The sequence below is a fragment of the Myxocyprinus asiaticus genome, chromosome 22 (assembly GCF_019703515.2).
Source record: "Myxocyprinus asiaticus isolate MX2 ecotype Aquarium Trade chromosome 22, UBuf_Myxa_2, whole genome shotgun sequence".
In the NCBI taxonomy this organism is placed as follows: Eukaryota; Metazoa; Chordata; class Actinopteri; order Cypriniformes; family Catostomidae; genus Myxocyprinus; species Myxocyprinus asiaticus.
Genome location: NC_059365.1, coordinates 17,329,676 through 17,344,551, shown reverse-complemented (window position 1 = coordinate 17,344,551; position 14,876 = coordinate 17,329,676). Strand labels below are relative to the sequence as shown.

Here is a 14,876-nt window from a genome sequence, read left to right as displayed (position 1 = left end):
TGAACAACTTACATAATTTCAGTAGTACACCCAAATGACAATGCTGTTTATGTGTTGTACTTGCTATAGTTTACTTCCATGTTGTTTCTTCATCAAATAGCAATGTAAAATCTTAATCAAGTCAATCACTAAATAAACAGTGCCAACATGAGTAAGAAAAAATAAATAGATATCCTGTGATAGTAAACACATAGATATGAAATCATCATAAAAATATAATTTATGGAAGTGCAAAAAACAAACAAAAAAACCAAACAAAAAAACAGCAACAACATATCTAGGGTCTCTAATGACCCAATACACGTTTGGTACTTAACCCATTATAAAAAAAAAAAATTGTGTGTGTGTGTGTGTGCAGTTTTTTCATTTAATAAAAATAGGGTTACATAAATTTATGGATAAAGCCTAACCGAATCACTGGTCCCTAGAAAAGTCAACACCCTGATGAAAAATCTGCTTAAACCAGCAGCTGTTCAGGCTGGTCTGTTATGGTGGTTTTAGAGGCCCACCAGCTAAACACCAGCTTGGCCAGGCTGGGAGACCAACTAAACCCATTTTAAACCAGCACACCACCTTAAGATGGTTTTAACTGTTTATTGCTGCAGGGTAAATTTTTCATATCAATGAAATGTTTTGGAGATGACATTATTATTATTATTATTTCATTTTTCGAATCTGAAATTTTTCTTATCTGGTTGACAATATAGATAGTGGGAGGCAGACTGCAGTTCCAGTTTGACTGTGGCTGGGGTCTTGCTACAGTTTCTGTACACAGTGTCCTGGTGAATGACGGACAGTGGCACACGGCAGAACTGGAGGTGAAGGGTAATTATGCCAGGCTGGTCCTGGATCAGCTCCATTCTGCATCGGGCATTGCACCCGGCCCTCTTCACTGCCTCAACCTGGGCGACCAGGTGGTCCTGGGTGGACACACTAACCGTTCTAGACCCAGACGCAATCTGCCTGCATCAAAGAGCCTACTGGGCTGCATGGATTCAGTGGTGTTTAATGGACAGGGACTCTCCTTGGACTCAGATGGTCTGTTGGGGGTTGCAATTGAGGACATGGTGGGAGTTTCTCCTGGCTGTGTCTTCTTCCCATCATCTCCAAACTGCTTCAGCAATCCCTGCCTCAACGGAGGGAGCTGCTTAATGACACAGAGTGGAGGTAGACTGAGCCCCATGTACTGTAGATTAATAAAAATATCATACAGATGGTATTTGTATTTGTATTAAAGGAATAATTCTGCCAAAAATAAAAATTTCCTTTACTCATTTACATTTAATAATTCTCATGTTATTTCAAACCTATATGACTTTGTTCTTCAGTGGAACACAATGAAAGCATGTAGTGATTAGGGGCTGTCAAACTCCAAAACGGACAAAAAAGCACCAAAAAATAAATAAATAGTGCACATGACTTGTGCACTATATTCCAAGTCTTCTGAAGTAATACTTTAGCTTTGTGTGAGGAACAGACCCTAATTTAATGTGTTACTCAGTGAAGATCTTGCCATCAGCTGTAGATCTAAAATGTCATTTGAGCATACGCACATTCAAATTTTGCTAGAACTGTGACGCAATTAGTTACGAGAACCAATGGCATAATTTGTGAATGACTTCAAACTTGGTGTAACACGTCATCATGAAGCAATTTTTAATATACACATATAGGATTAAGATTTGATAAGGGTATGGAACAACATGAGGATGTATCTTAAGTAATTTTCAGACAAATATCCACCAGTATGTATTTGATAAATCCATATATTACTCAATATTATACAGTATGTAAAAATATTGTTTGTTTTGATACTCCCTTGCAGGTTATTTCTGTAAATGCAGCACTGGATATTCTGGAACTCACTGTGAGGTCAATATCAATCCATGTGACTCCAATCCCTGCTTGTATGGAGGAACCTGCATTCAGAGTAACCTGGACTACTACTGTAAATGTAGAGGCCAGTACTCAGGTCAAAGGTACTGTGCTTTCATAGTACAAGTGGTTTTTTATTTATTTTTGTTTTTTTTACATACAATTAACCTGTAAATGGGACAGAAGTATTTCATACCCAATACTCTCTGTGTGACTGTAGGTGTCAAATAGGACCATACTGCAAAGAGAACCCATGCCAAAATGGAGGGCAGTGTATAGACAGTCTTGATGGACCCATCTGTGAGTGTGAGCCAGGATTCAAAGGAGAAAGGTCTGATATAAAATACTCAGAATCTTGGACATATTGTATTATAATATACAATAATTTACTAACTTAACAACATTTTACAGTAGCATAACAGTAGTTCAGCAGGTTTTAAAATACTGTGTATATTTTAAAGCAATGAGCTACTTTTCCCAGTGAGTAAAAATATAACCACTACATTGCTGTCACAATTTTGACTCAAATTAGGGTTTATTTGAGTTTTCTAGTTGTATTTAGTGAAAAACTTATCTGTTCAAGTTTGATGATGTCACTCTAATGGAGCCCAGTGGTCTGGTTTCTGAAGTTAATTTTTTCATTGGAGAATTGATGATTAACTCTAATGAATTATAAACCTTTAAAGATAGACCTACCGTGAGCTCCGAGATTGCTAATCGGTGGTATATGCTTTCGCTGAAGACATAAGTCTGTGTTATTTCAACTTAATATTTAAAAAATCATGTTAAATAGTGGAATTCCTGAACTACAAGAACTACACTATCCATGAATCAGCAAAAAAGATTCACCGATTAGAGAATCGTGGCAAACAAACTGCAGCAAAATAGCTGTGCAGTGACCGCCCACTTTCATGATGCATTCCCTCGTTAAAGATGTTAAGTACAAAGTCTTTTACCTTTTTTTGTTCGATTTTCTAATACAACCCCAATTCCGAAAAAGTTGGGACAGTATGAGAAATGCTAATAAAAACAAAAAGGAGTGATTTGTAAATTATTTTCACCCTTTGCTATACTGAAAGCACTACAACTACACATTATAGGATGTTTTTCATTGTGAATTTCATTGTTTTTTGAAAATGTACAGTAATTTCAAATTAGATGATTGCAACATGCTCCAAAAAATTTGAGACAGGGGTAATTTAAGACTAATAACAATTTGACAATTTGAAATAACAAAGCAATATGAAACAGGAGATGTTAAACAGGTGAGGCAATCATGTCATAGTATATAGGGACCCTCCAAAAACAGCCTAGTCCTTCAAGAGCAAGCATCATTTGAGACTTGTCAATATGTTAACAGATGGTTCAACAAATAATCCAGCACTTTGAGAACAATGTTCCCCAAAGACAAATTGGAAGGATTTTGGACATTTCACCCTCTACAGTGCACAATATATTTAAAAGATTCAAGAAATCTGGTCAAATCTCGGTACATAAAGGGCAAGATGAAAACCATTTCTGAATGCACGTGATCTTTGATCCCTCAGATGTCACTGTCTTAAAAACGGTATTCATCTGTAATGGATATCATGAACATGGGCTTGGGATAAGTTTAGTAAACCTTTGTTAGTCAACATCACTCGCCGCTGCATCCACAGATGCAAGTTAAGACTTTACTATGCAAAGCAGAAGCCATACATCAACACTGTCCAGAAGCGCTGCGGACTTCTCTGGACTCGGTCTCATCTTAGATGGAAAGTAGAACAGTGGAACCCTGTTTTTTGGTTCGATGAGTTTCATTTCAAAACATTTTTGAAAAACATAGCCATCGTGTTATCCAGGCCAAAGTGGAACAGGGCCATCCAAGCTGTTGACCTAGAGTCAGGTCCAAAAGTCAGTGTCTGTTTGGGCCAGGGGTGTGTCAGTGTGCCCATGGCATGGGTAACTCGCACATCTGTGAGAACACCATGAATGCAGACAGATATGTAAAAATATTGGAGCAACATATACTGGCATCCAGCACCATCTTTTCCAGGGATGCCCCTGCATTTTCCAGCAGGACAACTTCAAACCACATACTGCCCGGATTTCAAGTGCATGGCTGTGTAAGTATAGAATGTGGGTGCTAGATTAGCCTGCCTGCAGTCCTGACCTGTCTCCAATTGAGAATGTGTGGCACATTATGAAGCACACCATACAGCAGCGTGTTGCAATCATCTGATTTGAAATTACTGTACATTTTCAAAAAACAATGAAATTCACATGGGAAAACATCATATAATGTGTAGTTGTAGTGCTTTCAATATAGCAAAGGGTGAATATCATTTAAAAATCACTCCTTTTTGTTTTTATTAGCATTTTTCTTACTGTCACAACTTTTTCGGAAGTGGGGTTGTATTTTATTTTTTTTTTTCAAATCAAAGTTTGTAATGTTGGGATTCACCTCGGAGCTGGTTGGTTTGGTTCAGAACTCTAAAGCATTTTATGAAATCCCAGTAGAACAAAAATGATTGGAAAAAATTACTTCCAGAACGAAGACGGCTGAAAAAGTGAGCGGGCACTGTTGCCTCTATTGAGATTCAATCAAAAATCTTCAATATTTTTGTGCCATAAAAATACAACTAAATTATGAATTATACCATTGGATACTTGCAGTGGTGTAGTAGTGACTGAAGAGGTGGGCATACTGTGGATCCCCCCGTGGATAGTGAAATAGCTTTCCTATTTATTAGGCTGTAATAAATTAGTCTAAAACGAACAGCCTGTGCCTTCAGTTGCGGTCCTGCCTCCCGCTTCTTCGTGAAGAGAATCTCTGTACACTTATAAAAATAAAAATAAAATAATAATAATCACAATTCAGTGTAATTAAAAGTCAAAAGCCTCCTCGCTGTTCTGGCGGCCATATGTATCATATCTAATTGTAGGTGGGCATACGCAAAATCCTTTGAAATATAGGTGGGCATACGGCGTATGCCTGCGTATGCCTGCGTATGCCCTAGACTACACTACTGGATAGTTGTATATTAAAAATATATTGCCTCCTTAAGCAGCTTTAATGTAGTTAGCTACTACTTATTATTAGCAGCTTGTAGTTTAGCTAAATGATTAAAAAACAAAAGTATATTGACTGTATTTTACCTGAACTGATAACATTGATTTTGCTCGTATGTGCTTGACAGAGAATGTTTGTTTTTCAAAAAATGTGTATGATTTTCAGGTGCATGATTGATATAGACGAGTGTGTGGACAGGCCTTGCTTCAGTGATGGCCATTGTGTCAACACACATGGATCCTTTAACTGCTCCTGCTCAGCGGGCTTCACCGGGAGACTGTGTGAGATGGACACAGAAGTGAGGAACCAATTCGTGACGTCATCTTGGAACTCTTGGCTCGGAGAGCTGGTTGGAATGGTGTCCTTCCTGACAGCCATTTTTGTACTGGCACTTCTCTTCTTTATAGTGTGGAATGGCGCCTGCAAGTCTGGCAAGAAAGATAAAGATCCTGACAAGTACAATGCCGTTGATTCTTATAATCAGAGGTCAAGTGTATACAACCAGGCCCCAAAATGTTCCTTTCCAGACAATCCACCACAGGTACCCGTACGACCCATCTCCTACACACCTAGCATTCCTGGAGAGACTCGAAACAACCGATGCTCAATGCCTGAGTTCTCCTTTACACCAGATCCACTCTTTGGTCTTTGGAAGACTGTAGCTGTGTGTAGTGTTACACCTAACCTACCCCACTACAAAGCTTCCCATTCTCTTGTGGAAAATGATTCCATACAGCAAACAGATTGGGAGGAGTATGATGGTAAGTGCCATATAAACCTTTTGGGAGCCATTAGGCAACAGTAGAGTTCTGTTTGTCTTAAAATGAATTCGTAATAGGTAAAAATAACCATTAGATTTGCAATTTCATTTTGTGACGCTAGTGGCAAAATAAGGCCTTAAAAAGGTCTTAAATCAGAGCAACAAGTCTTTAATTCATAAGGTCATGGCATTAAATGTTGTATGAGGGATTGTTTTCTCGTTGTGGGATTGTTTTCTCATTGCGTTTAAGTAGGGTGACGAGACGTCCTGTTTTAAAGAGGTGTGTCCCGGTGTCCCGATAGTTCTCTAAACATTGTAATTATGTCCTGGTTTCAGCTGGTAGGCTCACTGATTTTTTTCTAATTACATTCAATGTACTCATTTTCCTTCTTGCTATTGTCTTTGGTATCGTTTGCAGAGAAGAGAAGCAATTTCGAAGCGTTTGCACATTGATTTGACGATACTTTCATTCTAGTCTTTCTGCAAATCTGTTGAAATGTATCTGGATACCATGACAATGACGTCATACGCTTGGCGCACTCTCTTTGTCGTACTGTCAGTCAGCGCAAGTAGAAATGCACCAATAAAACATTTTTTTCAACAATGAGCTGAAAGAGGCCGATCCATTTCTTCGTGCAATACTTGAATATGTAAGCGAGTATTTTTCTGTCACTGTTAATGTTCAATTCCCCAAGAGCACGGAGGTAAATCAGAAAATGTCACATTTAGACAGCTACACTGCACTTTTTTACATAGTACAAGCACTTATATGTTCAGATGTTGGGGTTGCATTTGAATTTTTGGTTACAATGTTGTGAATTTTGTGTTAAAATGTGTACCTGACAAGTCATTTCATATTTACACATGCAATATAACATCATATGGATAGGATAGGCTACATGGAATTTGTACTTTAAAAAAAGCTAAAATGTGGTTAAATCGTGAAAAAACTAAATCTAAAATAAAATATACATTTTCACAAACTGTATAGCCTATACAGTTAAGTGCAGAAGTTTGCATAACCCTTTTGTTTTTATAAGTTTCCACCCCCCTTTCAGAATGTATACAAATAGCCTATAAGAGATCAAAGGTTATATTTTTTTATGTAGTACTGCCCTTCAAAAGCTATATAACACTCTTAAATTACTCTTATTTACACAAATCATCCTGTTCAAAAGTTTGCACCCCTCGGTTCTTCTTATGTTGCCTTCTTGAGCATCAGTAATTGTTTGCACCTTATGTAATAGTTGTGTATTAGTCCCTCAATTGTCAAAAGCTGGACCTCATATATAGCCACTGTTGGGAAGAAATCAAATGTGCAGAAAATGCTGAGAAACCAAATAATAGTTGGGTTTTTTAACGCTGTTTCAAAAGTAGCCACAAGCTGTAAACATTAAACATGATATAACATGATTTAAGTGTGAAAAATTGCTTACTTACCTTATCTGTATAAAGTTATATCCAATATTACAACTTTATTGTCATGACAATGTAACACCGGTAAACCCTTTAATCTGGTAAACACCGTAACACAGGTAAATCCCTGCATTTATCCCACTAAAATCATGTAAAATGTTTACTTCTCATGGCTATACTTTGAAGCAATGTGTATTTTAATGTTTCTATACTGGCCCCATTCACTTCCATTGTAAGTGCCTTTCTGAAACCAAAATGTTTGCCTTTATTTTTTTTTAAATACATGTGTTACGAGTCAAAATAATTTTTCGTGGTAATCAACATTATGCCACAAATGCTGTCAATTAAGCTTAACTTGTTTTAAACTTGGAACATTCCTTTAAGTCTTAACCATTAATCTTAATTGTTGTGGCTTATATATTTATTCTTTTAGAAAAAGCTCTTGACTTGAATTCCTGTTTAGCAATGGAGGACGACAGTGTTCCCCATGGTAATAGAGGATTTCGGTCGGTGTGCTCTCTCCAATCAGACTTCATGGATGACAACAGTAAGTTGCTAAATGTTCGCAAAAGTAGTCATTTTTCATTTGAGCAATGTTTTCTGTTGTGCAACATGCACTGGTGTATTAACAGCCTGTAATGACTTCAGAACCCATATGGATTAAATCTGAGCACAGACTCTGAACAGACTCAAATAGATCCTATGGTGTACTGTAACACTTATTTATGCTAACTAAAAATAGTCTTAAATGGTCACAGATTCCAGCTTCTAGAACTCCTTTTCATATATTACATAATGAGTAGGTCAGATAAATTTGTACTAGAATTCACATAGATGAATTAGAAAAGCAGAGTATTAGATAACTTCAGTGGTTCATCTTTGTTGTATTGTGTGTGATTTCCTTTAGGTTTGAATGTGTTTAGCCTTTTGTCAGATACCCACAGTGACTTTACTTAACAAAATACCTAGTTAAAGCTGATGTAACTTTTCTGTGTTAAAATACTTTCTCATATCCCAGCTTTATATGCAGAGACAGCCATAAGTAAGACATTCATAGGTTAATTTTCTAGAAAACGGTAAACACCAGTCTCAAGAGAGATTGACTCGACAAATGGCGTAAATTGGGGGTGGGATTATCTGTTTGTTCGATCAACGGCAGAAGGAAAGCTGTTTTGAAAATTATGTTTATTTTTGCAATTCAATTTGGTGACTCTAGTGGCTCAGAATTTATATACTTCAACTTTAACATGAACGAATTACATACAGTACATCATTAGTTAGTATGTTTGATCCATGAGGACTTTTGTGATTTAATATCTGACTTCTTTATTCTTTATTTTTACAAGCCTTCAAAGTGACAAACCCTGTCAAAACATAGATTTGACATGGTGAGAAAAAGGTATATGTTACATTTCATGTTATGTTGGTGGTTTCTTTTTCACACAATTATCAGCAATCTGATTGTTACTCAAACTCTCTCTCTGCACCTAACAATTACCCTAATGCAGTCAATATGTTTTATTACTCACTGTTTGGCTCTAGTAAACTTAATCCCATGGACATTTTAAGAGATTTGTTCTTCAGTTTGAAATGTTTTTTTTTTTTTTTACAATTTGAGAATATCCTTTGCTTTTTCATTGACTTGTCAACAAAAAGATTCTCATGAGAATCACAGTTGTCATTCCTACAATTTTTGTAGACAATGCATGCTTTATTATCTTCATTAATCTTAGTTACACTTAACAACTTCTGTGTGAATTAGATGGGTCCCTGTGAAAGGCTATAACAAGTTCACTTCTAATGCATTGCAATCAATCCCAGGGGCACTTAGATGTTTAATCTTCTATAGCTTGGAGTTATAACAAGTTCTTTAAAGCCAATGCACTCAGATCTTTCTCACAATCAAAGATTAATGAGCTTCAATTTCAAAGCATGCCATAGTCTTACACTATGTGTGACCTGTACTGAAATGTAGGCTATATGTTGTGATTGAGATAAACAAATTGTTCATCATGCATACAGTATACGTTATTTTTAGGGCTGTCAATCTATTTAAATTTTTTAAGGAATTACACAACATGGCAATTAATTAATCAAATAAACTGCAATTAATCGCTTATATCAATTTTATTTGCTGAGAAAGGCCCCCCAATAAAGATAATTCAATATAACTAATACATAATATTTCAAATAATTATAATTAGGCTTGGGATTAATGCCCTTTTTACGCATTGATCTAAAAAATGTTCCCGATGATTATCAATATATATCGGGATTTTTTCAGATATAAATAGGGCTACTCATTGCACAATAGTCTTTGTGTTTTCAAACATATTTCACAACACAACTTTGGTAAAGTGGCAGGGTAAATTAAAGGGGGTTGCACACCGGACGTGTCTGGCAGACGACATGGCGCATTCTAAAATTAGAAATAATTATTTTCTGTGAAGTTACATACAAGTCTGGCCATCTCTCGAGGCTGCAAAAAAATCTTCAGCGCCATGGAGCGTAACTCGCAAAGTTTTCCATTAAATTCGATCCAAATTATTATCAAAGAACAAAGATTATTTACTCTAGCCATAAGTGGATGAAATATGGTGTATATGCATCTTTCAAATAGCCTACACAATGTGTTCTCAGTTACAAGTACGTATTTTTGTAGTTCGACAGCTTAAATGAAATCTCTTCAAAGATACATAAAGAGAAATTCCATAATAATTTTGAATTGTTCAGTTTGCGCAGCTAAACTAGTTTCATACACTAACCTGCAAACTCATGAACATCACTTTCATTCTTAAAGAAGTAGAAAAACCTTCGTAACTTTTGTATGCGTCCTATGCAAGGAGCTTAAATACCCGTCCTGTGTTGGGAAACCTGTACCTTGACCTGTGCCTTGTGACCTGCTTCAGTAAATGTTATATCATCCCCTAGTGGTCTCCCAACGCTATTTTGCCAGATATTCAACAGAAGCCCAACTGTGAGTGAATTGGAAATCACGCAGATTAGGCTTCTAATTTAAATGTTGGCTAATATTAATTTATTTATGCCTCAAAAGTAACGTGCCGATCAGTAATCGATTTATCAATATTTTATGAGATGCCTAATTATAATATATACAGTATAATAAATACAGTATATATATATATATATATATATATATATATATATATAGTTGTGCTCAAAAGTTTGCATACCCTTGGAGAATTGGTAATATATGTACCATTTTTAAAGAAAACATGAGTGAGCAGGCAAAACACATTTCTTTTATTTCATATGGGATTCATATTCAGCTGTAGGTTATAACAGAATGGTACAATCATAAAACAAAACATGGCAACAATGAAAAAAATTAAATGACCCCTGTTCAAAAGTCTGCATACCCTTAGTTCTTATACTGTGTATTGCTCCCTTTAGCATCAATGACAGTGTGCAGTCTTTTGTAATAGTTGTCTATGAGGCCCCCAAATTCTTGCAGGTGGTATAGCTGCCCATTCGTCTTGGAAAAATGCCTCCAGGTCATGCAAAGTCTTTGGTCGTCTTGCATGAACAGCATGTTTGAGATCTCCCCAGAGTGGCTTGATGATATTAAGGTCAGGAGACTGTGATGGCCACTCCAGAACCTTCACCTTTTTCTGCTGTAACCACTGGAGGGTCAACTTGGCCTTGTGCTTAGGGTCATTGTCATGCTGGAAAGTCCAAGAGCGTCCCATGCGCAGCTTTCGTGCAGAAGAATGCAAATTGTCTGCCAGTATTTTCTGATAACATGCTGCATTCATCTTGTCATCAATTTTCACAAGATTCCCCGTGCCTTTAGAGCTCACACACCCCCAAAACATCAGTGAGCCACCACCATGCTTCACAGTGAGGATGGTATTCTTTTCGCTATAGGCCTTGTTGACCCCTCTCCAAACATAGCGCTTATGGTTGTGACAATAAAGCTCTATTTTGGTCTTGTCACTCCAAATTACAATGTGCCAGAAGCTGCGAGGCGTGTCAAGGTGCTGTCGGGCATATTGTAACCGGGCTTTTTTGTGGCATTGGCACAGTAAAGGCTTCTTTCTGGCAACTCGACCATGCAGCTCATTTTTTTTCAAGTATCGTCGTATTGTGCTCCTTGAAACAACCACACCGTCTTTTTTCAGAGCAGCCTGTATTTCTCCTGAGGTTACCTGTGGGTTTTTCTTTGTATCCCAAACAATTTTTCTGGCAGTTGTGGCTGAAATCTTTCTTGGTCTACCTGACCTTGGCTTAGTATCAAGAGATCCCCGAATTTTCCACTTCTTAATAAGTGATTGAACAGTACTGACTGGCATTTTCAAGGCTTTGGAAATCTTTTTATATCCTTTTCCATCTTTAAAAAGTTTCATTACCTTGTTACGCAGGTCTTTTGACAGTTCTTTTCTGCTCCCAATGGCTCAGTATCTAGCCTGCTCAGTGCATCCACGTGAGAGCTAACAAACTCATTCACTATTTATACACAGACACTAATTGCAATTTAAAAAGCCACAGGTGTGGGAAATTAACCTTTAATTGCCACTTAAACCTGTGTGTGTCACCTTGTGTGTCTGTAACAAGGCCAAACATTCAAGGGTATGTAAACTTGTGATCAGGGCCATTTAGGTGATTTCTGTTATCATTATGATTTAAAAAGGAGCCAAACAACTATGTGTTAATAAATGGCTTCATATGATCACTACCCTTAAATAAAAGACATATTTAGTCATATTTTCAAAATCAATGCCACAATTTCACAATCTCTGCCAGGGTATGCAAACATTTTGAGCACAACTGTATATACAGTATATATATACAGTATATATATATATATATATATATATATATATATATATATATATATATATATATATATATATATATATATATATACTGTATTTATTATAAATAATCACATCTAAATTTAAATCGCATTAAATTGACAGCCCTTGTTATTTTTATTACATACAGGTGCTGATCATATAATTAGAATATCATCAAAAAGTTGATTTATTTCACAAATTCCATTCAAAAAGTGAAACTTGTATATTATATTCATTCATTACACACAGACTGATATATTTCAAATGTTTATTTCTTTTCATTTTGATGATTATAACTGACAACTAAGGAAAATCCCAAATTCAGTATCTCAGAAAATTAGAATATTACTTAAGACCAATACAAAGAAAGGATTTTTAGAAATCTTGGCCAACTGAAAAGTATGAACATGAAAAGTATGAGCATGTACAGCACTCAATACATAGTTGGGGCTCCTTTTGCCTGAATTACTGCAGCAATGCGGCGTGGCATGGAGTCGATCAGTCTGTGGCACTGCTCAGGTGTTATGAGAGCCCAGGTTGCTCTGATAGTGGCCTTCAGCTCTTCTGCATTGATGGGTCTGGCATATCGCATCTTCCTCTTCACAATACCCCATAGATTTTCTATGGGGTTAAGGTCAGGCGAGTTTGTGTTAGTGAAATAAATCAACTTTTTGATGATATTCTAATTATATGACCAGCACCTGTATATGTGTAAAGTTCTGTAGGAATTTGGCTTTGTGTAACTTAAAGAATCACATACTGAAATTGGATACTGTATGTTTGCCAAACAGGCCATCACTGGGACACCTCAGATTGGATGCACAATGTTTACTCTCTTGGAACCCAAGGTTTTCTCCAGTGTGAATTTGTGCAAATGCACACCACGCCTGACATTCTTCAGGACTATCTTTCCGGAGGCGATGACATTGAGAACTTCCTGCCAATTCCAGATCTCCCTTTTCACAATGAAAGGTCTGCAGTTCTAGGGTACGTTGAGCAGCATATCAGGCCAGAGGTTGACCAAGTCATCCACCCAACAGCAAGGTAGCAAATCCCATGTCCTTCAGTCAACGCCCTAGCCGTGACTACCCACATGAAACAACCACTGGAATGCCTCAAGGCTCACTATGAGGACCTATTGAAATTCAGGCAGGCACACCTGATTCCTCAAAAAGTTCTGTGTGAGACCCCAGGCACCCTGCCCAGTATGCCACACTCTTTAAATCTTTATCCCACATATGTGCCAGCTAGTGGTTAGAAATTCAATTCTATGTGTGACTTAGTGACTGTTAAAGACTTGATGAAGCCTTGGCTGGTACCATCACCACAGACTGAGGTGTGACTGTGGGGGGTTTATGTGCTCCTATTTACAACCACAATTAGTCCCTCATGCAGAACCATCTGTCTTAATCAAGTCAACACTCGTATGGTAAAATATTTCACTCTAACATGCCATTCCAGATTGACTTTAAATCTGCACAAAGTAAATTTTTGGTTTATACTGCACTAGCTGACATGACAGGGGTCTTGGACTATACTGACACCTATTGGCGTAGACACGGTATCACACAAATGTAAATGTTTTGGTTACATTTTAGAAACATGTTATTTGCAGTCAGCCATGATGAATTTATTTCATGAGCAAAGGTGTCAGGAGGGTAACCAAGATAAAGTGAACAATATTTAGCTGGTCAAATCATCTTAATATGTCAGTTTTAAAAGAACAGTTCACCCAAAAATTAAAAACTCGCTCATCATTTACTCACCCTCATGCCATCCCAGATGTGTATGATTTTCTTCTGCTCAACACAAACTAAGATTTTTAGAAGAATATCTCAACTCTGTAGGTCCTTTCAATGCAAGGGAATGGTGACCAGAAATCAGAAAGCAGTCCAAAAAAGCAGATAAAAGCAGCATAAAGGTAATACATAAGATTCCAGTGGTGAAATCCATATCTTCAGAAGCGATATGATAGGTGTGGATGAGAACTAAAAATCTTTATTATAAATCTCCACTTTCACTTTCACATCTGAATGTGAAAGTGAAGGTTTTTAGGAAAAAAGGACTTAAATATTGATATTTTTCTCACGCACACCTACCATATAGTTTCTGAACATATTTTCTGGTGAACTATCCCTTTAAGTTGGGATTTACTTACATCAAACATCATTGGTTATTGCGTGTCTCATAACCAGAACGTCATGAGGAAAAATCACTGAGTGCACCTTTGAAAATTTGTGTTAAATATTGTTTTTTCCCTTTGTTCAGGCTAACAAGAGTAAGTACAATTTTGTCATTGATACAATCGTATGATAATTGTACAGGTTCTGGTATGAATTAAAGACAGGAAAATTCTTAAGTGATCATTGTTTGTAAATGACTGGTGTCCATACATTTGCTTCTTCTCATATACTTTTTTAAGTGCTGTTAATGTTAAGTGCTGTGTTTATTCTGCTCTCTTTGCAGAAGTGACTTTTTGAAATGTTGATGTTATATACATATTTACAAAAATTAAATATTTTAAAAACATTTTAACTTTCCGTGTCCTGTCTTTTTGGACATGACCATGAAGTTTTATGGTTTTATGGTGCATAGTGGACTAAAGCACATAGCTGGTAATCAGAAGGCTGCCGGTTCAATCTCCACAGCCACCACCATTATGACCTTGAGCAAGGTACTTAACTCCAGGTTGCTCCAGGGGGATTGTCCCTGTAATAAGTACACTGTATGATGCATAAATGTAAATGTAAGTTTTAAGAATGTAAGGGACCTTAAATCTTCATTTGAACAATTAACATACACATCAGGCAACAGTAGGTTGTAGAGGAGCAGAGAGCCATCTCTATGTCAATATGATGGATACAACTCTATCACACCATCTGAGGACCTTTTTCCTACAGAAAACCTAACTATTCTCCAGCATGAGCTCATCAAACAATCTCATTAAGGGAGTTGA

The 14,876-nt window shown here is 36.8% G+C and overlaps 1 protein-coding gene across 1 annotated transcript in view; it reads left to right on the top strand.

Annotated features, from left to right (window-relative positions):
• The window catches only part of LOC127413180 (protocadherin Fat 1-like), a 54,741-nt gene extending 40,385 nt beyond the window's left edge, over positions 1-14,356 (top strand). Inside the window, exons 21-26 of the mRNA XM_051650058.1 lie at positions 708-1,167; positions 1,826-1,979; positions 2,096-2,206; positions 5,093-5,688; positions 7,537-7,650; positions 12,712-14,356. Of these exons, the coding sequence (XP_051506018.1) occupies positions 708-1,167; positions 1,826-1,979; positions 2,096-2,206; positions 5,093-5,688; positions 7,537-7,650; positions 12,712-12,968 (1,692 nt within the window). The 3' untranslated portion in view covers positions 12,969-14,356. The remainder of the gene's footprint in view (positions 1-707; positions 1,168-1,825; positions 1,980-2,095; positions 2,207-5,092; positions 5,689-7,536; positions 7,651-12,711) is intronic.
• The last annotated feature ends 520 nt before the right edge of the window (positions 14,357-14,876 follow it).